This window comes from Hylobates moloch, unplaced genomic scaffold, assembly GCF_009828535.3.
Source record: "Hylobates moloch isolate HMO894 unplaced genomic scaffold, HMol_V3 SCAFFOLD_21, whole genome shotgun sequence".
Lineage (NCBI taxonomy): Eukaryota > Metazoa > Chordata > Mammalia > Primates > Hylobatidae > Hylobates > Hylobates moloch.
In genome coordinates this window covers 18,037,254-18,061,565 of record NW_026652296.1, presented here as the reverse complement: position 1 = coordinate 18,061,565, position 24,312 = coordinate 18,037,254, and the positions used below count along the sequence as shown (strand labels likewise).

The 24,312-nt window shown below is 42.3% G+C and overlaps 1 protein-coding gene across 7 annotated transcripts in view; it reads right to left on the bottom strand.

The window, feature by feature from the left end:
• PTPRT (protein tyrosine phosphatase receptor type T) overlaps nucleotides 1-24,312 on the bottom strand; it is a 1,124,172-nt gene that overhangs the window by 607,517 nt on the left and 492,343 nt on the right. For all 7 annotated transcript variants that reach the window (XM_032141872.2, XM_032141870.2, XM_058432870.1 and 4 more), the window contains exon 7: nucleotides 957-1,250. In XM_032141872.2, the coding sequence (XP_031997763.1) occupies nucleotides 957-1,250 (294 nt within the window). The remainder of the gene's footprint in view (nucleotides 1-956; nucleotides 1,251-24,312) is intronic.

Here is a 24,312-nt window from a genome sequence, read left to right as displayed (position 1 = left end):
CCTGGGACACAGTTGGATCCAGAGAGTCTCTCCTCTTAGACACAATCTCAGCCAGCAAGCTCTTACATGGCATCCAGGAATATCAGAGAGACAGGTGTAGTCAGTAACCCATAGGGACAGAGTGGAATCCAGAGGACCTTCAGAGGAATAGTCCCAACCCAGACTCTTAGGTAGGGATAGGATCCTCCAGGGGATACAGAGGCAGGAAGCTCTTAGGGACTAAGGTAGTTCCAGAAACAATTCAGAGATACCGTCAGAGCCAGGAGGCATTTAATACATGGTTGGCAACAGGAGCCCCTCGGAGACAATTCTAGAAGGAGGAACCATCAAGAAAATTGTCAAAACCAAGGGTCACAGGCCCAGCTCAGAGAGCCTCAGGAACAATGTTAGAATTAGAAACACATTAAAGATACAACCAAAACCAGAAGCCCCCAAGGACATAGTCTAAATGAAGCCTTCAGGGGGCACAGTCAGAGCCGGGAGCCCTCAGAGACACAACCAGAGCCAGGAGCCCTCAGAGAAACAGAGCTAGGAACCCTCAGAGAAACACGGCCAGGGCTCCCAGGGACACAAAACCAAGGGCCCTCGGAGAAATTATTAGCATTAGAAAGCCTCAGACATACAAATGGCACCAGGAGTTCTGCAAGACACAGAGCCAGTGTGTCTCATCAGAAACACTATTAGATCCAGGAACCTCCCATGACCCAGCTAAAGTCAGGAGGTTCTTAGAATCACAGTCAGAGCTAGAAAGCCCCCAGAAATGCAACCACAGCCAGAAGGCCCTCTAAAAAAAACAAAACAAAACACAAAACCTTGATCCTTTTTATCCACAATAGGAAGCACGTTCACATTCAAAGAAAATTAGGAATTATCTGTCACAGGAAGGCAAGAGGAAGGCCAGTCTTGGCAACAGCACAGCCTCTCATAATGGAGGCTGGAAAAAAAAAAAATCTTACCTGCACACTTGGTCCTGGTGGTGAGGGGAGGCCCTGGCGGTCCCGTACCCCCCTCACCTGGTCGTGTGAGAAGCACTCGGATCTCATACTCAACGTCGGGGTCCAGATGCCACAGCTTATAGTTGGGAGAGTCGACTATGTGGGTCTCTGCCCACGTGCCTGTGGTGGTGCGATATTCTACTTCTTTCAGGATGATGGGGCCATCCCCAATGATGGAGTTGGCATTTGGCTTGATCCACAGGTATGTGGCCCCCACAGCCAGCAGCTCTGGGGGAGCAATGGGCGTGGGAGGCTCTGTAAGAAAAGCAATCAACAAAGGACTGTCAAACTCAAATGATTTACAGCACAGACTCCAAGCACATGACGACAAGGGACAGAATTCTCGATGAAGCCATAAAACATAGTCAGAAAACCCTTTTTGTTTTATTTTATTATTTTTATTTTATATTTTTGAGATGGAGTCTTGCTCTGTCATTCAGGCTGGAGTGCAGTGGGGCCATCTCGGCTCACTGCAACCTCTGCCCTCCTGGTTCAAGCAATTCTCATGTCTCAGTCTCCCAAGTAGCTGGGATTACAGGCGCCTGCCACCACGGCTGGTTAATTTTTGTATTTTTAGTGCAGATGGGGTTTCACAATATTGGCTAGGCTGGTCTTGAACTCCAGACCACCTGAGGTGATCCGTTCGCCTCAGCCTCCCAAAGTGCTGGGATTACAGGCATGAGCCACCACGCCTGACCTGAAAACCCTTTTTAAATCCCATTCATGCCCTACTTTAAGGGTTTGCATGTAAGTACCTGAATCAGTATTTCTTCAATAGCTATATTCAATGCCTACCTTATCTCCTTCATTTAAAAAAACAAAAGAAAGAAGGCCATGTGAGGAAATGGTTTTCCCAGAACACAGCAAAGCTGCTGGGTGAATACTCTGTTTTCTAGCCTCAAAGGAAAACCTGCTTTTGCTGAAGTAAAGTTTGGCACAAAACCCAGGGGAGCCTGAGGTCTATAAACATTTCTTACATAGAACACATAGATTGTTAGTGGAAGTTCTTTCCAAAGAGTGATATGAGCCTAAGTAGAAAAAGAATGATGGCACAGCAAGAATTCAGCTTCTGCCTCAATCCTGGCAGGTTTCTTCCAGCAGAGAAAGTCATGGGTCACAGCAGACCCAGCAGGAATAAGGGGTCAAAGGAAAAGTCGTGCTGAGTTATCTTGCATCTACTCTGTGCTGCCACCTCTCTTCCACTGAGTTCCACGCAGTCAGCTAAGTAGACTAGAGGTTCAGCAGGCATGGATCGTTGCCTCTTCCTTGCAATTATTAGCCTATGGCAAAGCTACAAAAATTAACATTTACGTTGTACTTCTTATGTACTTTAAAATCTCACACGTATCATTTCATGTAATTCTTGGGACAACATTATCACCTTCACTTTAATGGGGAAAAAAACAAAAAAAAACAAAACTGAGAACCTAAGAAATCAGGTCACCTAACCAAGGTCATGGAGAAGGTAGCGTAGGATAAAACTTGTATCTGCATGCCTTCCTGGACCAACTTGCACCAAGGAAAGCTGTCTGCCTTTTAATACTCATCTTTAAAAAAATCAAACTGAATATATTTGTTATTTTTATTTGTAGTAAAAATGGCAGTAGAACAATAAAGAAAATGGAAGAAAGAGGAAATCTGAGAAGAAATAGAGGAAAATGGAGAAAAATGGAAGAAAAATATCTCTACCATCCAACACAGCCATTTTTATTCTTCCACATCCATTCCAATATTTATGTACTGACACATTTTTTGTGTTGTTATAATAACACATAGACCCAATGTATATTCATTTTTCTTCCTTCACTTACATTGTAAGGATTTTTTTTCATACACTGGTCGAGCTTTATCATCACTGTCTTTAATATTTACAAAACAATCCATCAGGTTATCACACTAACTATTCTCTGATTGCTGGACACGAGTTGTTCATGTTTTGCTACGGTAAATAATGCTGCAATGAACATCTTTGTGCAAATGACTTTAGTCTGTCTTATCTCATGTTTTCTTGGGACCAACTGCTAGAAATGGGATTATATGTCAAAGGGTATGAACAAGAGGAAATGAAGAGTAGAACAAGGACGAGGAGAAAGGGGAGGCACAGAGGAGGCATATGAGGGTAGAATACAATGCGCATTTGTTTGAGAACATCTCACTTATAGAGGGCCTCTGGGTTATTCACATGGATAGAAGGCAGGTATACATTTTAGCTTGGAACTCAGATAAGGGCTTTGAGATAGAGACGCACTCAGCATTTCCCTTCTTATTAATTACCTAGAAGCAAAGATTCTCTAGAAACAGAATAATTGCTACAAAACAGAGGTGGACAATATTTTCTCAGTGTGACTCGAAGCAAATCTTAAGGGACAACTCCAGATTGCCTCTATTATAGCCTGTCATTTGGTCAGAGAAGGAAATTAAGCAGATTAGTCAAGCTAGATGCTTTTCTTTACAAAGCCATGGAAGTTATTATTCAAGACCTTGTTATCTCAAAGGTGTTTGCAAATTGATTTTTGGAAAATTTGTTCCAGGTAGAGAAGTTAGGTTGGCAGGTAGATAATTTCTGAGCTCATCCTTTGTGCATGTTAAATATATGGAACCTTTGATTGCCATTATCAACTCTCCAGAGCTCCCATCAGTCTCCAATGAGGCCCCAGGGGTGACATTTTGCAGCTCTGTGATGACGCTGCCCAATTCCTTAATATAATTATTCACAGACTAGACCTCCACAGAATTAAGAGTTGCAGACTTCAATAGTTTGGAGGCTGAGTGAGTGGTCCCATTTAGTTCTTTCCCATCGACTTTTCACCATGGTTTTCTGCTCTCCTATTTCAGACAGCAATATTCAATTGCTGACCACCAGAAAGAAACTAAAGTATTAAATCTTTCCAAATGGTTAGCTTCTTTTCATGTATTTCTAATGGCATGTGCAAGTATAGTAACAAACATCCCCTTGAGTATATAAATGTCCCTATCTCAAATGACTTGCGACTTCACACATTTGTGTGCAGATTAGCCACGCGGTTATCTCTCCCTCCATCCCCTCAAGAATAGACCATGTAAGTTTATCAAAGTGTTTCCTCTATCTGGCACCAAGGAAGCCATCAGATTATTGTGTGCTTTATTCTTTCTTTTTTCAGTGATCCATTGATTTATAACTGGCATTGTTTAGAAGGTACAGGTACTGGTGGTTCAAAGAGAGAGAAGCAAAAATATAGCACAGAATGTTTTTTTGTAAGCAGCACATTATTTTAAAAATACATAGAAAAACACTATCTATTTATATCAGTTCTCTATCTCTAAGATGAACTCTTCAAGAAGACAGTATAGGAAATGTACGGGGCCATCCAGTCCAATGGCTAGAGTCATCAGGGAGGAAAAGGAAACCCCTGTGTATCTCATTTGCCAGACAGAGCACTGAGCGCATGAAATTTAATGCAGCCAAGTAAATCAGTGATAACAAAGTGTAGTAAAGTCATGATGGGGGTGGCAGATGCAGTTTTGAAGCCTGTGAAAGGACCTACTCTGGTCTAGAGGTTAGGGGCGCTCTTGCAGAGAGCGCTTAGGGGAGTGTTCTGCTGGGACCACTCATGTTGAGTCTATGAACAAAGAAAAATTCCTGGGGGTCCCCTAGTTCTCAGTTGCTTGGGCTAGACTGGTCAACAATTAAAACGATGTGCCTTGGACACTCATTCATTCACTCGTTCTATGAATGTCGAGTCCCTGCTGCTGGTCACACACTGTCCTAGGCACAGACACAATCTTGGCTGCATGGAGCTCCCCTTCCAGCCTTCACTCAAGGATTGACACAGAGAAGTCAGGAGAGAAGGAAGCTGACTCAGAAGCTGTTAAGAAGGAGGGCATTCGAGAATGGAGAGGCCCTGGGAGCCAGACCTAGGTAGGAGCTTATGGATCCATAAAGGGATACACATATACACAATGGAATACTGCTCAGCTAGAAGAAATGAACAAGCTGCAGATGCAGACACACATAACAACATGAGTAAGTCTCAAAAAAATTCATGCAAAAGAAAAATAAAAGAAGAATGCATGATGACCCCATTTATGTGAAAAGTTCAAGAACAAGCAAAACTGCTCTATGGTGATAAAAGCCAGAAGCATAGTGATCTGGGGGGCAGATACTGACTGGGACAGAGCCTGAGGGAAGTTGCTGGGATGTTAGAATGTTCTCTATATACTAATTTGGGTAATTAAATAGCAGAAATCAAAATAGTGTTACCATAAGGGAGATGACTGCCTGAAAGAAGGCATAAGAAAAATTTGGGAGGTTATAACCATTTCTGTATCTTAACTAGGGTTATGTAAAACTCATTAAACTGTGAACTTTAAACATAAGTATTTTTATGTATATAAGTGATACCTTGAAAGTTAAAAAAATCACAAAAATATGGATATGTGACTCATTGGGTGAAGAGAATGCCACTAATTACTTGAAACTGAACCTCAGAAAATTGGGAGAATATGAGCCTTTACTCCTATACCATTCCCTCCTATCAGCCCAATCAGATGCTTGAATTCCTAATAGTTTTTCAAACAAGAGATTGTTGAGGCACACACCAGCTTCTTATCCATGAGCCTTTTCACTTCTAACACAACCAATGCCCTCTTCTTAACAGACTCCACACCATCATCTGTGCAAAGCCAGGAGTAAGTGTTTAACATCTGACGGCACCCTCTGCTCACAAAGTTTGCAACTAAATTAAGGAGGAGGAAGTCTTGCCTTCAGGGAGCTGAGGCCTGAGCTGGGAGATGACATCAGTGCCTTCCAGCCAGGCATCAAAGCGCTGCGAGGACAAGGATGCCAGGAGCCATCCATGAGGCCTGGGCAGCAGCGGCCCTGAGCTTCCAAGGCTCTCCTTCAACATGTAGATGGTGAAGTGACCCCTTCCTGTAATTCTGCCTCATCCTCAGGCATCGATCTCCAGAACAATTCTGTCTTTCTTTTCCCTGCTGTGAGCACTTGTAACAGTTTGACTCCCCAGAAATTCCTACAGAGAGCAAAAGTGTTTCAAATAGCTGGAGATGGAGCTGTGTGCATGTATTGTCTGCTCTAGACAGAAATCAAACGTTTTGAGAAAAACCAAACGTTGCTAAGATGTGAAGTGAGCCTTGATATGATTAAGGTGAGTATAACCTGGCCTCCAACACTTTACACCACACGCTTCACCCCACCTGATCACCCTTTTAATTGCATTTCTATTCACTGACCCTCCAGGTCTGTGGGAATGCCTCCACCCACCCAACCCTAGCCACCAACACAAACACATTCATACACAGACAGAAACACGGTTGTGCTATTCTCATTTCCAGACTTTTGTCTGTGCCATTTTTCCCAACTACAATGGCTTTCCTTTTATTTGGTTTTTTTTTTTTTTTTTTTTGAGACAGAGTCTCACCCTGTCACCCAGGCTGGAGTGCAGTGGTGCAATCTTGGCTTGCTGAAACCTCCAACTCTTGGGTTCAAGCGATTTTCCTGCCTCAGTCTCCCAAGTAGCTGGGATTACAGGCACCTGTCACCACGTCCAGCTAATTTTTATACTTTTAGTAGAGATGTGGTTTCGCCATGTTTGCCAGGCTGGTCTCAAACTCCTTATCTCAGGTGATCCACCCTTCTCAGCCTCCCAAAGGGCTGGGATTACAGGTGTGAGCCACCATGCCCAACCTTCAATTACTTTTAACTAAACCATGCCTATTTTTCTTTTCAAAACTGCTTCATGACGACTTACTTTCGTGTAGCACAGGGCTAGGCACAGAGTAGATGTTCAATGCTGATTAAACTTTCTACGATTTATGTGCAACATTGTTTTCATACAATAATGGACTGAGGATCAAAAAGGACTACCTTGGGGCCAGGCTCCAAGCTTTCCTTGACCTTGGCTTACCACTAGCCAGATGTGTGACTCTGCTCAATCTTCATGGTCCTCAAATTTATTTTACCTTGACAATGAAAGATTCAAGTCATAAAGTCCCTAAATTTTCTCTACCAAGGGCCACAGGGATTCTATGTATACTCAATGACTACCCTAACAGTGAGCAATCGGCAGTAGCCCAGCCTCATTCTTCCCTGGCTTGGGCTCAGGGTCCTTGGACACAACCTAAGTAGATATAGCATCAAATCCTCCAGTGGGTGCCAACCAGAATTAGTCTTTGTTGGCTGGGCACGGTGACTCATTCCTGCAATCCCTCCCTTTGGGAGGCCAAGGCGGGAGGATCACTTGAGGTCAGCAGTTTGAGACCAGCCTGACCAACATGGTGAAACCCTGTCTCTACTAAAAATTAGCTGGGCACGGTGGTGAGCACTTGTAATCCCAGCTACTCAGGAGGCTGAGGCAGGAGAATCGCTTGGACCTGGGAAGAAGAGGTTGCAGTGAGCCAGGATCACGCTACTGCACTCCAACCTGGGCGACAGAGCAAGGCTCTGTCTTCCAAAAAAAAAAAAAAAAATTAGTCTTTGTGCCCTAACCAAACATACAGCCAGTGGTCAATAAATACCTGATGTCTTATTTAAATGGGTAGAAAAAATATTTGATGTTTTCCCAAAGTAAAAGGTTGAGGGTGGCAACAAAGAGATGAAAAAGAACAAGAAGTAGGATGTTGTAGAGAATACCGAATGCACCTCTAAGCAAAGGATTGAAAGTATTTAGGGAGAAGACATCAAACAACTGATAGAAAGCAACAATCAAAGACATATGTAAAGAAAACTTCTCTGAAATACCCAAAGGCCTGAGTTTGCAGACTCTGAAGAGTGCAGTGGGTTTCAGGCAAAATCAATGATGAGACTTGAGCTTAAGTACATACTGGCAATATTTTTGAAATACAAAACTAAAGAAAAATTCCCATAAGCCTTCAGAAAAAATAACAGATATCTATCAAAACAAAATGAAAAGACTAAAAACTCTGGTTCCAGACTTTATCATTACAATTTCAAAGACTGGGATGTGATGAGGAAGAGGACGATGAGAATAATCACAAATAACACCATGGGGCAGCTCCCATGTACTGCACACTTTCAGACACCTCTGACTGCCCTTAGCGTTCTACAGTATTGATTCATTTAGTCCTCACAGCAACTTTATGGGTGGGTAGATAACCATCAAAAGTCAAACAATTAGTCATTCAAAAATCCAGGACTGAGGCCAAGGCAACATGCCCGGGGTCTGCACTCCTACCAACTATGATAAAGACAATGGTGCATTATGATAAAGACAATGGTATACACAAAAGGTCTTAATGGAGATGTTTCCAGTCCCAAGAGTTTTATAGGAGGTTAGTTGTGGTGCATTTTCAAAGCCAGCAGAAAAAATGCTCTCAGTTTCTAAAGAACGCAGAGAAGAAAATGCTATGTGCACGCCTTCCCTTAGAGAAAAACTGCTTGAAGATATACCCTAGTCTGCCTTGTGATGAATCAAAATCATGACCTCTAGCATGGGGGAATTGTGATATAAGAAGGATCAGTCCTATGAGATGGTTAGCTACCACAAGACCCTCCTTTCTCAGATGTGAGTCTAGAAGAGGAGGATGATCTTGTGCCAGACTGAAGTGAATGCATAGCCCAATATGTAAGAAGGGGCAGAATGGCATGCCTTTCATCCACACAGCATTTTGGGAATGCTTAAAAACAAGCAATTCCATTACGAATGGTTAACTTTAGCTTTGGCCATCATCCTGAAAAGGGACATCATAAATTCCTATGAAAAAGTCTCTCCTTCACTTTGCTGAACTAAATTAAACAAACAAATCTCATCTACCTAAGCTTAAAACATCTAGATTTAAATACATGAAAATGTTGATGTTTTTCTTAGGGTTGTGAGAATATAGGTACTATTTTTTCTTTATTTTGTTTCTTCTTTGATTTTTTTACATGCCTAGTAAACCTGCATCAGTTGCTTATTATAAACATAAGCATTTGAAATAGATAAGGTTTTCATATATTTCAAGCTTTTACATCTGGATGTGACCTCCCTTGCAGTTCTATGCTCTCAATCACTAGGAGTCTTTAGCAGTCAATCTCCCCCCCTATCTGCCCAGGTAACAGGAGTCAAGAACCACGACTACACCCATTTTCCCAGCAAGCTCCTCACCAATAGCTCTACACCCATTTTCCCAGCAAGTTCCTCACCAATAGCTCACTAACAAGGAGACATCCTGGCTACCTCTGGGACCCCGTCAAAGACCTCCACTGTGAGATGACACTTGACTTTCAGATAATCCTCTAATCATTGCAGCCATACAGTAGTTTACCTGTTTCCTCATTTTTCTCTCTATAGTGACAACACAAAGGAGACAGTACTACTCCCTTATGACAGATGAGGACACCAAGGTTACCTAGAAAGCAGCAGTGTCAATACCGCCTGCTCTGTGGCTACAGGCATCACACTTCCCACCCACCCACAAGCCCAGGTGTCACCACTCCCAGGAACAGCCCTTCCCAATGAGGGATGGAAGTTGGTGGATAAACATCCAGGTTTCCTTGACCCCTAGTGGGACAACGGGATGGCTTTATTCAGTCTTTTAAATGGCCCTTGGTGGGACTGAGCACCAGATATCCTCTAGCACTTCCAGCTCATAGTGCACTCTTTTTTTTTTCTTTTTCTTTTTTTTTTTTTTTTGAGACAGTCTCACTCTGTCACCCAGGCTGGAGTGCAGTGGCGCGATCTCGGCTCACTGCAGCCTCTGCCTCCCAGGTTCAAGTGATTCTCCTGCCTCAGCCTCCTGAGTAGCTAGAACTATAGGTGCTACAGGCACACACCACCACGCCCAGCTAATTTTTTGTATTTCTGGTAGAGATGGGGTTTCACCATGTTGGCCAGGATGGTCTGAATCTCCTGATCTTGTGATCCGCCCGCCTTGGCATCCCGAAGTGCTGGGATTACAGGCATGAGCCACCATGCTCAGCCCATAGTGCACTCTTCAAGAGGCTTTCTTTCTTCTCAGTCTCCCTTTATCTCTTCTTTACCAGCGTTCCCTACAACTTAGATAAACTATTTGCAAATCCATGCTAAAGGATCTGTTTTTTGGGGAAATCCAGTCTAAGATATTATGAAAACCAGGGAAAGTTACTTAACCTCTTTGTGTCTCAAATGCCTCACCTGTAAACTGGGGATATAGTAACATTTTTCTCATGGGAGTTGCCATAAAGATTATATAAATTATTATAGTCGATACTTTAGAACAGTTCCTACACATAACAAGTAAACTGTCTTTGCTACTAATATCATCATCCTCCCAACCAGCCACTGATGAGCCATTCAGCTGTCAGTGAGAGCCTTAACTGATATTCTCATTTTGTGCCCCCCACAGAGAGACACAAAGATCCCATCAAACGCATTCCCCTTCCTGTGTCAGGATCAAGAGAGTCTACAGTAATGTCAGTGTGTACTCCTGCCAAAACTCCCACCAGCAAATAAATTTAAGAGCTCAGCCTCAGTCTACTTAACACCATCATGTTGCAACCAGTGAAGTCATTCAGAAATGCATAATTCAATAATAACTTAGCACCAGATGAGGTTTTATGATCTGCAACACTCTGTCTGCCCCGGCTCCCCTTTATCCCCCAACACCTCAACATTTTCAAGATTACTCTTTGCTTGGCCACTTCCCAAAATTAAGAGCAGAGTAATCTTTCTAGAAGAGCCTTCCTTTCCTTGCCTGCTAATCAGGAGTCCACAGAAAGCATGAATCAAGTCTGTCACCTCCAAAGAGGGGGCTAGGATAAGCTGGATTCTAAAGTTTTGGAATCAAAGGTCATGCTTAAGGAGCACCTTGTTCCAGGGCAGCATGGGTTCACACATGGGCACCCTTCACTCCCCTCCTCCACCTCTGCCAAGCAGCCCTGCTATGAAGAATGGGGTGAAAGAAACTCTTGCCTTATCCAGTTTGAATCTTAGAATTCCAGAGACAACCACGTCTGTACACCCACGGGATGGCGAGAGCTGTTATTATTACTATCATGCAGCAAGGACAAATAACATTCTCATAATGTTCACTGTGTGCCTGGCTCTATTTCGGGATTTACATACAAACTTGTTTAGTCCTCATATCACACCAGAAAGTAAGTACTATTCCAGTATGCATTTACAGATGAGGAAACTAAACGAGTGTGCTAGTATTCAGCTTTGGTCTTTTTGCTTCAAGCCCACCCTGTTACATCAGTTATGTAATTCTGGAGCTGGGACCCTACTAATGACATCTCTAAACTACCTTGCCAACTGGCTTTGGTCCAGTCCTAGTGATGGGAGACTTCAGATGGAGACTGGGATGCTGGAAGAAGGAAGAAGATGCTCTCTTTCTGCTTCAAGGTCCTTGTAGCATCACTCCAGCAACAGGGGCTGCTACACTCCAGGCCTTAATCTCTTCTGGTCTTTGTAGCACCCATGGCACAGTATCTTTTTGAAGGAACTAACAGAAACTAGGCCATGCCCCTTACAGCTGGAGTACAATCTGTGGGGTCCCCCTCCTCAGAGGTCTCAGAATCAGCCCTGCTGTGCTCCTCCTACAGACTTCTAGGTACCATAACCCCTCCTATTTCATTTTGTTACCCCAGCCCCAGGTGTGGTCACCACTTCTTGCCATTTTTGGATACCTTAGCATCCCATTTTTGCACTGACAGCCTTTCACCACTGTGTAACGGATTCCCTTCAATAAAAACCCTCTGTTTGAAATACCTGGTGTGATTTAGGGTTTCCCTCCTGGACCCTGATTTATATCCATAGGTATTATAATTATCTTTATTTTTCACATGAGGAGAACAAGGTACAAATTGCCCAAGGTCATGTGGCTAGTTAGTGAGTGTGCTGGGATACTCAGGCTGTCTTGCTCTAGAGGACATGATTTTAACTCACACACTGAGCTGATGACCCACTGTTCTCAGCACCCTGGTCAGCAACACAGTGAGGCAAGTACATGAAGGCTGGGAGATACCATATTCTGCCTAACAAACAAGTAATGAGGGTTGACTCTGCTATGTTTGGGGATGTGGAGTCAAAGCAAATAACTGTCTCTACCCTGGAGGAGACTAAGAGACTAGGGAAGGATGCAGAAACCAATGAGCTACAGAAGAAAGTGATACAGGCTGGGAAGTGGCAGGCCCAGAGTCCTGTGGACTCATACAGGTGTGTGGTATTGATACGGACAGGAGACAGGGAAGTACTGGGTAGAAGAGGGTGGTTCCCCCGTAAAGGCCCCACCCTCAAGCCTGAAGACCCATGGCCCTAAGTCAGGACAGACATTTCTGTTTTTGCACCCAAAAAGTTGCCTTTTGGCCCACCACACCTCCAATCCTGCCCCCATATAAACCCAAGACCTTCGTGGGCACACACACAAGTGGCTGAACATTAGAACCAGCAGACCAGTGACAATGGAACAACGTGGCAGAGAAAGACAGAAGAGAAAGGATATCTGGACGCTGGGGGGAGTTCAGCTTGGGGCAGTCAGACAGAAATCGGCCACTGGGCAGCCTGACTCCAGGGGAAGACCACCTTCCCACTCCATCCTCCCCTTCTGGCTCCCCATCCATCTCACTGAGAGCCACCTCCACCAATAAAACCTTGCATTCATCCTTTGAGCCCACATGTGATCCAATTCTTCTGGTACAGTGGGCAACTGAAGGAGCGAGCCACACCCGTTTCACATCCTGCAAAGGAGATAAGGGAACTCTCCCATTTCAGTATCATACACGGAATAGTGGTCCCAAAAGATGCTCAAGTCCTAATCCCCAAAACTTACATAGAGTCCAAAACTTATATAGACTCTGAAGCTGGGCACCCTTCACTCCCCTCCTCCACCTCTGCCAAGCAGCCGTGCTATGAAGAATGGGGTGAAAGAAACTCTTGCCTTATCCAGTTTGAATCTTAGATTAAGATTAAGTTAAGGATCTTGAATAGGGAGAGTATCCTAGATATGCAGTATCCTGGATAAGTGAAGAAGGGAGGCGGGAGAGTCAGAGAGAGCAATTGGAAGGTGCTATGTTCTGGCTGTGAAGATGGAGAAAGGGACCACTAGGCAGGGACAGCTGGTGACATCTAGAATCTACAAAAGGCAAGGGAATGGACTCTCCCCTAGAGTCAGAGGAACACAGCACTGCTGACCCATTTTAGACTTCTGACCTCCAATGCTATAAGATCACAAATTTGTGTTGTCTTAGACCACTAACTTTGTGATAGTTAATCAGCAATAGAAAACTAACACAAGGGGAGATATCCAAATTAGATGGAGGATGTTAGGGAAGGCTTCCTAGAGCAATCAAATCATGACCTTGGTCTTAAAGGAATAGGAGAGTCTAACAGGCACAAGGGTGGGATTATTCACAAAGACAAGACTGGGTCATGCAGGGATGGTATATCCTGCTGAAACACAGGTGATGGGGAGCAGGGGTGGAGGGCCAGCAAAAAGGCAATCAGAGAGGTCAAAAGTGACCCGATCAGGAATAATCTTCATCCTGAGGCTGTGTAAGCAGTGGTGTCACGCAGGCACAAGAGTTTTAGGGACAACTCCTCTGAGTGCATAGTGAAGAATGAGTCTAAGGGAGAGAAACAGACAGGGTGACCAATAAGGAAGTTGTGTCAATTACATTGAGGAAATAAACGATGAAGGCATAACTCAAGTAATGGCCATGGGCCTGGAGAGGCAGAGGCAGAGGAACTAGGCAGAGGGTTGGGAGACTGAAAGGACAGGATTTGGTCATGGATTGAATGTAAGGAGCAAGGCACATGGACCAGTACAAGGCTAGTGTTCGACATGCTGGGTGAGTCTCCCCTTGACCTCCACAATGCCTGCCCAGCCCATATAAGTGGAAGTCTACCTCAATTTCCCTGTGCAGAACCCCAGTACTCTATGCTAGCTTCTCCAAACTATGCCCATTACACTCCATCCCTTTGCATTTTCATATTCACTTTCACTTACAAAGGGAAGCGTGGTGTACTGGAAAGTAAAAGATCACTGGGTCTGACAGAGGTTGCCTTGCAACCTCTATTACTTGATGGTGTGACATTAAGCAAGTGATATGACTCCCTTGTGGCTGAGTTTCTTCCCATGTAAAATCAGGGTCATGGATCATACCTCATTGGGTCCTTGTGAAGATCAAGTGTAAGTGCCTGAAAAATGACAGGCCCTACATAAACGTGAGTTATTCCTTTCTTCCCATGGCTATTAGTTTTGGACCCCTGCACTGGTCTTTCTCCCCATTCCACAGCCTTGTCCTGTAATGGGCCATTCAGCCCAGCGCCTCTAGCCTCCTAAGATGCCCACTCTGAGCATCTGAGATCTCAGGGCATCTTGGGCTCATGCATCACATGTATCACATTCGATAAAATCAGTGTCAGCTTTATGCATGTGGAAGCCACTAATCTCCCACCAGGACAGGCAACTCACTTTCAGAAAGCACTGGAGGCAAAACACAGTAGCTGCCATAGCAGAACAAATATGACAAGAAGACAAAGTAGAGAGAAAGGGGGTGGTAGGGAACAAGGGAAGAAACATGCAATTCAGGGCAACCTGAGTCCAGGCAGCTTCGTCAGTTGCTACGCTACCAGCCACAGAAAGAAAGGCTTACGCAGAAGATGTCTGTGGCTTTAGAGATATTGTTATTTTGCAAATTCTTCTCCTTGGCCTATCCCTATGTGCAAGGGGGAGATGCATAATTAGTCTCTAAGCTGCTGAAATGGCTAGAAATCACTAGAAGTATCGACTGCTCTGAAGTGTCAGGAAGGGGTGTCCAGATGGATTAAGAGGCTTATCCATAGAGCCTACTCAGTTTGTGGGAAGAGTTTAAGAGATGACGCCCCCCCTTATGCAAAGGAACTGAAAAATTAGCTTCTTCCAAATCCTCCCTCATTCCCCTAGGGCTGCCTCTGCCCCTGCCGTATCTTGCCTGAAGAGAGACTTAGCACAGCCCAACTCACTGCTCTTTGGGAAAGGACTTCGAAACAACAAAATTCTGCAAGGTCCCATAGACCTCTGTCCCTGTCTCCAAAAGCCATGATTCTGACTAAGCCAGATGGATGCTGGGCTCCAAGAACAGAATTAGTGGCTTCATGCTGTTGTCTACCACTGGTCACTGCCTCTAGGTGCTTCTATAGAGGAAGAGAACATGAGGAAACAGGAAGGAAAAGGTAAATATATTGTTTATGACACTGCAGGCACTGTTCTAGGTATTTCTAACATCTTATTCATGTATTTCTCAAGCATAGGCCCAGGGAACTCAATGACATATACAGTGATTTCCAAGGGCCCATAGAAAGCAAGAGTCTTTAGCTAGAACATCTTGGAACAAAATCCTGCTTGAAGATATTGGGTAAGTTTGAATTTTTACACACACAAAAGGTTTCAATGAAATACCACCTTTATACAAATTATTACAGAGACTCCAAAGAGAAGAATTACTTCCAAACTTATTTTACAAGCTCAGGATAGCTTTCATTCCAAGACTTCACAAAGATATCACATGAAACTTTTAGGCCAATCTCCCTCATAAACATGTAAACTAAAATCCTACGTATTGTATTACCAAGCCAATCCTGTGATATATACAATGAATAACAGATTATAACCACATTAAGTTTATTCTGGGACTACAAGATTGATTTAATATTAGAAAATCAATCAGTATAACTCATCATATTAACAAACTGAAAGATAAAAATCATATAGTTGTCTCAAGAGATGCTGAGGAAGCACTTGATGGAAATCAACAGCCATTCATGATAAAACTCTTAGAAAACTAGAAATAGAAGGAAAGTCCTATAATCTGACAAAGGGTATCTAAAACATTACTCTAACATCATAATCAATGGTAAAATACTACACACTCTTCCCTGATTTCCCCAATTCTACTGGTAGTTTTAGCCAATGCAATGAGGTATGAAAAAGAAATAAAAGATATAAATGTTGGAAAGGAAGTAAAGCTTTCATTACTCATAGACTACATAAATGTGTGTATAGAAAATTCTTTTAAAATCTCAAATTATGATAAAAATTAACAAGTTGATTTAGAAAAGTTCCATAAATTAAATATAAACAATTATAAAATGAAATTTAAAAGGTACCATTTACCCAACCAATAGTAATAGACATCATAATAATGGTGACCTCTAGGGGAAGGAGTAGTTGACTGGGAAGAAACATGATGAAACTAGGTACCACAATAATTTACACCTTGATTTGGAAGATGGTTATATGGGTGTACATGTATATGAAAGTCATTGAGCTATCCACATAAGGTTAATGCACTTTATGTCCTTTACTACATTCTGTTCTACTTCAATAACAAACAAATTGAATAATTACTTACAAAAGCACCAGCAAAATATTAAAATATCTGGGGAAGTATATACACCTATATGTACATATGTGTATATACATGTATTCTTCTTCACTGAAAACTGCCAAACATTACTGGGATACATTTTTAAAGCTCCAAATAAATGGAGAGATATTCTATGCTCATGAATTAGAAGAATCAATATTGTAAAGTTGTATATTCCCCTTATGTTGAATTTTATGCTATCCTAATAAAATGTCTGTCAGGCTTTCTAAATAATTTGACAAACTTATTCTGAAGTTTATATAAAAATGCAAAAGGCCAGGAATACTCAAAGCAATATTTACAAAGGAAAAGAAAGAGAGCTTACCTTTTAGGAAATTAAGATTTATTATTAAGCTACAGTAATTAAGAAAATGAGGTATTGGCCAGGCGCAGTGGCTCACGCTTGTAATCCCAGCACATTGGGAGGCCAAGGCGGGCGGATCACGAGGTCAGGAGATCGAGACCACAGTGAAACCCCGTCTCTACTAAAAATACAAAAAAAAATTAGCCGGGCGTGGTGGCGGGCGCCTGTAGTCCCAGCTACTGGGAGACGCTGAGGCAGGAGAATGGCGTGAACCCGGGAGGCTGAGCTTGCAGTGAGCGGAGATTGCACCACTGCACTCCAGCCTGGGCGACAGAGCGAGACTCCGTCTCAAAAAAAAAAAAAAAAAAAAAAGAAAAAGAAAATGAGGTATTAAGCTACAGTAATTAAGAAATTGAAAAACAGTTCAAGAAACAATGGAGTCAAGAAACAAATCCACATATAGATAATCACTTGATTTGTGATACAGTTGACACTTCACTGTGGTAGGAGAAGTGTATTCTCAACAAAAAAAATAGGATTATTTAGGCATCCATATGAAAAAAAACTTGAACATTGAGCCCTACTTTATACTATAAACAAAGTCAATTCTATAGACCTATATATAAAAGGTAAACAATAAGATTTATATAAAATAGAATGTTTCTGACTTTGGGGTAGGCAAACAATTTTTAAACAAGCATAAAACCATAATCCATAAGGAAATTAAAGTGGACCACAAGGGTTTCTCACGCTATTCTTTTATAACCACATCCACCTCCCTCCCCACTTCCCCACCTCATCGTTCATCCCTGGGAACCACCAATCTGTTTTCCACTTCTAAAATTTTGTCATTTCAAAAAAGACAATATATAATCTCTTGGGATTGTTTTTGTCACCTGCCATCACACCCTGGAAATTAGTCCAGGTTTTTTTTTTTTTTGAGACAGAGTCTTGCTCTGTCGCTCACGCTGGAGTGCAGTGGCACAATCTCAGCTCACTGCAACCTCCACCTCCCTGGTTCACGCCATTCTCCTGCCTCAGCCTCCCAAGTAGCTGGGACTACAGGTGCCCGCCACCATGCCTGGCTAATTTTTTGTATTTTTAGTAGAGACGGGGTTTCACTGTGTTAGCCAGGATGGTCTCGATCTCCTGACCTCGTGACCCACCTGCCTTGGCCTCCCAAAGTGCTAGGATTACAGGCATGAGCCATTGCACCTGGCCTAGTCCAGGTTTTTGTGTGCATGGACAGTTCATTTATTTTTGTTGCTATGTAGTTTCCATGTGATATACATATGGGTCCACTGTTGTGTTGAATGTTGTTTAACCATTCTCCTAGTTAAGGGTCATCTAGGCTGTTTTCAGGTTTTTGCTATTAAAATAAAACTGCTATGAACAGTTATGTATAGGTTTTTGTGTGAACACAAGTTTTCATTTTTCTGGGGTAAATTCCTTGGAGTTCAATCTCTGGGTCATATGGAATTCCGAACTATCAAACTGCTTTCCATAGCGGCTACATCACTTTACATTACTACCATCAATGCATGAGTGGTCCAGTTCCTCAACTGTACTAATATTGTCACTATTTCTTTTTAGCCATTCTGATAAGTATGTAGTCATGTTTCACTGTGGTTTTAATTTATACTACCTTAATGGCTAATAGCATGGAACATCTTTTCAAGTGTTTATCTGCCACCTGTACAGCCTAGTGCAGCTTGATAGCTGGTTCTGGCTGGGGTCACTCAGAAGGCTGCAAGCAGGGTGTCTACTGTGGCTACAGTCCTCTCAGGGCCTGACTAGGACACGTTCTGCTCCCAAGCTCACAGTGCTCCTGGCTGTCTTCAGAAGACTCACTTCAAAGATCATTCATGGCCGGGCGTAGTGGCTCATGCCTCGAATCCCAGCACTTTGGGAGGCCAAGGCGAGAGGGTGAAATGTCTCATCATATCTTTTGCACATTTTCTAATTGTTTTGTCGTTGAGTTTTAAGAATTCTTGATATACTCTAGACACTAGTCCTTTGTGATATATATGGTTGGCAAATATTTTCTCTCACTCTGTAGCTTATCTTTTCATCCTCTTTGCCTGAGCTTTCACAGAGCAAAAATTTTAACTTTAATAAGGCTCAATTTATCAATATTTCAGTTAGAAATCATGCTTTTGATGTCAAGTCTGTATTAACTTTTTACTTTTAATTACACTCAAATTTATCAGAGCTCACAAATCCATTTAGATTCCTGATGAAATTGTGTTCAATCAAATATTCGGTTGATAAACACACAACTACGCTTGGTTCTATTTCCTACCATAGAGTTTCTGAATAACAGATATGCTGAAAAATATGTCTGGATTATTTTGAAAGTTTTAGTGGTATTTATTTTTTAGAAGTTTGATATTTTAAAAATTATGTTTTCAGTCAAGATGATGAATAGTTAATTTAAAATAAGAAAATTAAAGAATACACTCAAAACTGTTGAAAAGATGGAAGACCATACAATTTGGAACAACCTACAAACTGGGAGGCATGTATCCAACACAGCACTGTCCTTCAGAGTCTCTTCATTGAACTTAACAAGGAAGAAGATGGGATCACTACCCCAAGTTCAATTAATGATTCATTAGTAAGCAGCTGTCAATCTGGAAAATGTAAGATAGACTTAGATACTTAATATGTGACTTTTACTACTGTAAATCTTCAAAGGGCTAAAACTTGATATCTCTTGTGCAAGAAAATCTGGCAACATCTACGTAAGACCATCACTTCTGTGGTGATATTTAAAGACCAATTATTGGCAGCCTGCAGCCTCCAGCCTCTACAATGACCCTCAGTGACTCCCTCCTCCTGTCATTCATGGCCTTGGGTAACCCTGTCACTTTGAGAGTGGGCTGGACCTAGTGACTCGCTTCTAGCAGAGTACAGCAAAAGCAATGTGATAATATTTCTGAGATTCTGTTACACTAAGTCTACCACTTTACTTGCCTCTCTCTCTCCTTCTCTCTTCCCCTTCCCTTTCCCCTTTTCCTATGTTCTTCCCTCCCTTTTCTTCCCTCTCCCCTAAACCCTCTCTTTTTCTATCTCCCAATCATCTCTCTCTTTCTCCTTCTTCTTCTCACTTTCCTCTGATCTCTTTTTTCCTCTATTTCTCTCCTCCTGTCCCCCTTCCTCCTCCCTCTTCTCTCCCTCTCTCCCTTTTTATCTTTCTGTTTCCCTTCCTCCCTCCCTCCCTCCTTCCCTCCTCCTCTCTCCCATTCTCCTTTCTCTGTTTCCTCTCTATGCCAAGTCATGAGTGGTTTCATAAAGAAACACATACTTAAGCCAACAACTAACAAGGTTCTAAAACCTTCCAATAGCCATATGAATTTTTTTTTTTTTTTTTTTTTTTTGAGACAGAGCCTCGCTCTGTCACCCAGGCTGGAGTGCAGTGGCATGATCTCGGCTCACTACAAGCTCTGCCCCCCGGGTTCACGTCATTCTCCTGCCTCAGCCTCTCCCAGTAGCTGGGACTACAGGCACACGCTACCCAACCCGGCTAATTTTTTGTATTTTTTGTAGAGACTGGGTTTCACCGTGTTAGCCAGGATGGTCTGGATCTCCTGACCTCATGATCCACCTGCCTTGGCTTCCCGAAGTGCTGGGATTACAGGCGTGAGCCACCACGCATGGCCATGAATGATCTTTGAAGTGAGTCTTCTGAGGACAGCCAGGAGCACTGCAAGCTTGGGAGCAGATCCTATCCTAGTCAGGCCCTGAGAGGACTGTAGCCACAGTAGACACCCTGCTTGCAGCCTTCTGAGTGACCCCAGCCAGAGCCAGCTATCAAGCTGCACTAAAGCTCCTAAGGCATTCTTGTAAGATAATAAATGTTTCTTAAGACGCTTTATTTTATAACATAGTCATAGACGACTAATACATCAAACATACTCCATAGATAGCTAATAACGTAGCTTAATATTACCAGACATTTTTTGTATCTTAAAAAAGTCTTAGCCAGAAGTTAATATAATAAAAATGTATAAGCAGATGCACCAGAGAAAAAAAACAAAATAAACAAAAAAAGAAGCAGAAAAAGCTTGACACTTCTTTTAACATCAGTTTCAGAATCACCATTGAAGGTGAAGCTTACAAAGTAGGCAAAAGTCTGGAGAAGATGTGGCTGAATCTGTTTCAGATCAACATAAAAGGATACGGGTTACTGTTATTGAAGGACACTGTCAAAGGAGGCATTTTAATGCACTTCAAATGTGCCCAAACATTTGGTTAACCCAGTGTTTTATTTTACAATGGTAAATAAACATGAGCAACTTCTGGCCATTTTATACATTTCCTCTGTATATTCTATGATCCTGATATCAAGGAAGACATTAACTTGCAAATTACTCGAAAGGAAGATAACCGGTAAGGAAATGGTCAGTAAGATATGGATGGATGTTTGCACACATGGAACTCAATACAAAACAGACATGGCCATGGGGCAGACACTGAGTCTTCACACACACAGCAAAGATTGTTAATTCAAATGTTCCAGCAGGTGAAGCATCACTTAATAATAAAGCTCGTCCTAAAATCTACCTCTTTATTTCATCAATGGAGTGGTAAAAAAGAAGGAAAAATGGAAGAAACTCGCCTTTGTGGGCATGTACACAATAAAACGAGAAGTGAATTTGAAAGCTTGCTCTGCTTCAAAGATATACCTTGGCCTATTCAACGGGGCACATTGATGGTCTCAGTGAAATTGCTATCATTCTTCATTGAGGAAGAACACATATAAGCAATAACAAAATTCTCTTAAAATTCTTGCCTAAAGCCTCATCTAGATCTTAATCAGTAAAGCAATCTGCTTAAAGCCACATATAACAAAGAACACACAGGTTTAATGTAGCAATTTTCCCAAAGTATTAACTTTTTTAAAAAAAAGAATTGATCTCTAATCGTATCATTCCTATAGAGCTCTTTACAGCTTGTAGGCATTTATGGACTCTTCAAATTGCCCCATGAATTTCCTCTCCTACCTTTGATTTCCCTAAAGGAAAGGAAATGTAACTTTGATTATATGTTCCTAGTTGGAAACCCAACAAGGTTTCCCAACAGCTAGTGTGTACTCAAGATTGACCCTGAACTATTGATGTTCTGCCCAGAAGGCTGATATGGGCATATTTAGGGGTTTTAAGGTCAATTCAAAAGCTAAAGTAACCAGTTCCTTTACAGACAAGAAGCATAAACTGGGCCTCTCTAAGAAATAAGGTATGTCATTATGAAAACTGCAGGGCTTAATGCTTACAGGACCCCTCTGAAAGGACTAAATTGTACCCACACCTAAATGGCAAACGCCTGGGTCCCTCCAAGTCCATTTCCAACTAAGGGCCAAGTACTGCTTTTACTAAAAGTCCTTTGTATTAAGCTATCCCACTCTAAAAAAAATATCTTCATGGGTTGCACCAGTGGCCTCAAACTTGGCTGCACATTAGAATCATGCAGAGAAGTTTTGAAGTTCCTAATGCTTAGGTCTCAACACTTACCAATGAAATCAGAATCTACGGGGGAAGTTAAAATTGTTAAAAATTCCCTAGTTGTTTCCAATATGCAGCCAAGTTGGAGAAACATTGGGATGCATCATTTATTCATTCATCCAAAGATTTCCTGAACACTCATTATATGCTTGGCCTCTAGGTGATTCCCCAACCGCCCAGGTCTTTGGGTGGTCATGTCTTATGCATCTCTGTGTGTCTAACTCTAGCACCAGAGGCAACAATGAATGCATGAATGAATGAATGAATGAATGAACAGACAAATAAATAGCCCTTCTTATCTGCCTCTCCCTGACTTGGGATACAGGAAGGAGTTCTAATGCTTACAGATAGCTCTGCATAGATTAACCCAACAAACAACTAACAGCGATGTAGTAATAATGCCTGAAAAACTTGGCAATGAAGAGGAGTGACGATGGAGAAGAAATCTAGTCTCATGATGTTTTCTTTGCAAACAACCTAAAGAGGAGTAAAAAGCACAGTCTCGAGGGACCAGTGTGTCACCTCTTACTCTATACTCCCACAGAATCCTTAGGCATTGAGACACCTCACAAATTTACACTGAATCACATCTGAAATATACATGGTCACATACACCAAATCATATCTCAAGTATATGTGATCATTTTGCACCTGCTGAAATAGTTTCTTCCTTCAAGGCCCTGTTAATATTGCATCTGCTTGGGAAAGCCTTCTAGGAGACCAGCAGCCTCCCTGACACGTCCAAAGTACAGTACATGAGATTAAATCAGGTGCACACTCATGGATATTTACTTATAAATTATTTTAATAGTCAAAAATGTACATTAACTTGTAAAAGAAGACAGACTTCCTTCTATCATAGTAATATGCACTCTCATTTGAAAGATCAAGGAAAGCATGTGTCATTTTTAAAAAGCAATAATATGAAACACATAAGAGAATAGATGGGAAAAACTCATGAAGGGGGCACAGAAAAGACTTTAGTGTGGGAAACTCAGCTAGAAGCCTTTGTAGTTCATACAGTCCTGTTACCCTCTGCATGGTGTCAGTATCATGTCTGTGTCTTTTTCCCCTACAAGAGAGTCATCGCAGGGCAGGGATTATGGCCAATCATGCTTGCACTCCTCACTACGCCAAGCACAGTGCCTTACAAAGGAATTTTGAATAGAAAAAATTTTTCTGTGATTGTGTTACCAGTCCCATTTAGGTTGAAAGCAATTGACAAAAAAATAAGCCCACAAACTAATTTGGGTCATTGCTAAAAATATAAAATTGATATTATTCTCAGAAGCAGCCCTAAATAGATGACATGTCATGTGCTGCTTTCCTACCTCCCCATCTTTCCAGGTCTTGATCCTTCTCCCTGACAACAACAGTGAGACCCTGACCCCTGATTTCTTCTCTACCAGCTTGGCCACTGGGCAGTGAATCCAGGAAAGCACTTAAGTCACAAGAGATTTGAAAGATTTCTTGTCATAGCACTTGACCCTCTCTAACCTAGCGTTTGGGGATTTTTCAGAAAATTATCTCTGACAAAACAAAACACAAACCTCATTTCGATGTGACCACCAGCTTGAGAAGCCCACGGAAGTCACTTTGCCCTTCTCGCCTGAGCTCTGTGTGATGCAGCTCCTGGGGTCTCTCCACAGCAGGAAGTCCTCTCCTGTCCCTCCCACTGAGCCTCAGCCCCCATCAAGAAGCCTGGAGGCTGGCAGGCCCCCCTCACACAAGCTGTGTGGTATAAAAGGATCTGACATGGCTTAGGAAACAGACGCAGAGAGCCTCAACTACACCGCGGATATTTTTTCAGTTAAAAAAAATGTGTTCTCACTTAAGAATGCTAATGGCCCATGCACAGAAATAAAATCCCTGACCTACTTTGAAGCTGCACTTATTAAACAAGCTGACCTTATTACTCAGAAGAGACTGTAAAACAGTAGAATAAAGCCCAAATAGAATTCCTCGCATCCCTCGTTAACAGGAGCAGCCAAGAAAAGCACAAAAGGATGTCAGAGCCCTGGGCTGGGAGTCAGAAACCGGGGCCTGGTCCAGCTTTTTGATGACCTTCTGTGTGGCCCGGGATAAGTCACCATCCCTCTCTGGCTCTCAGAACCCTCATCTAGGGGCTGGACAAGGAGGTCTCTGAAGCCATTTCCACCTACTATAACTGGAGATCTTATTTTTTAG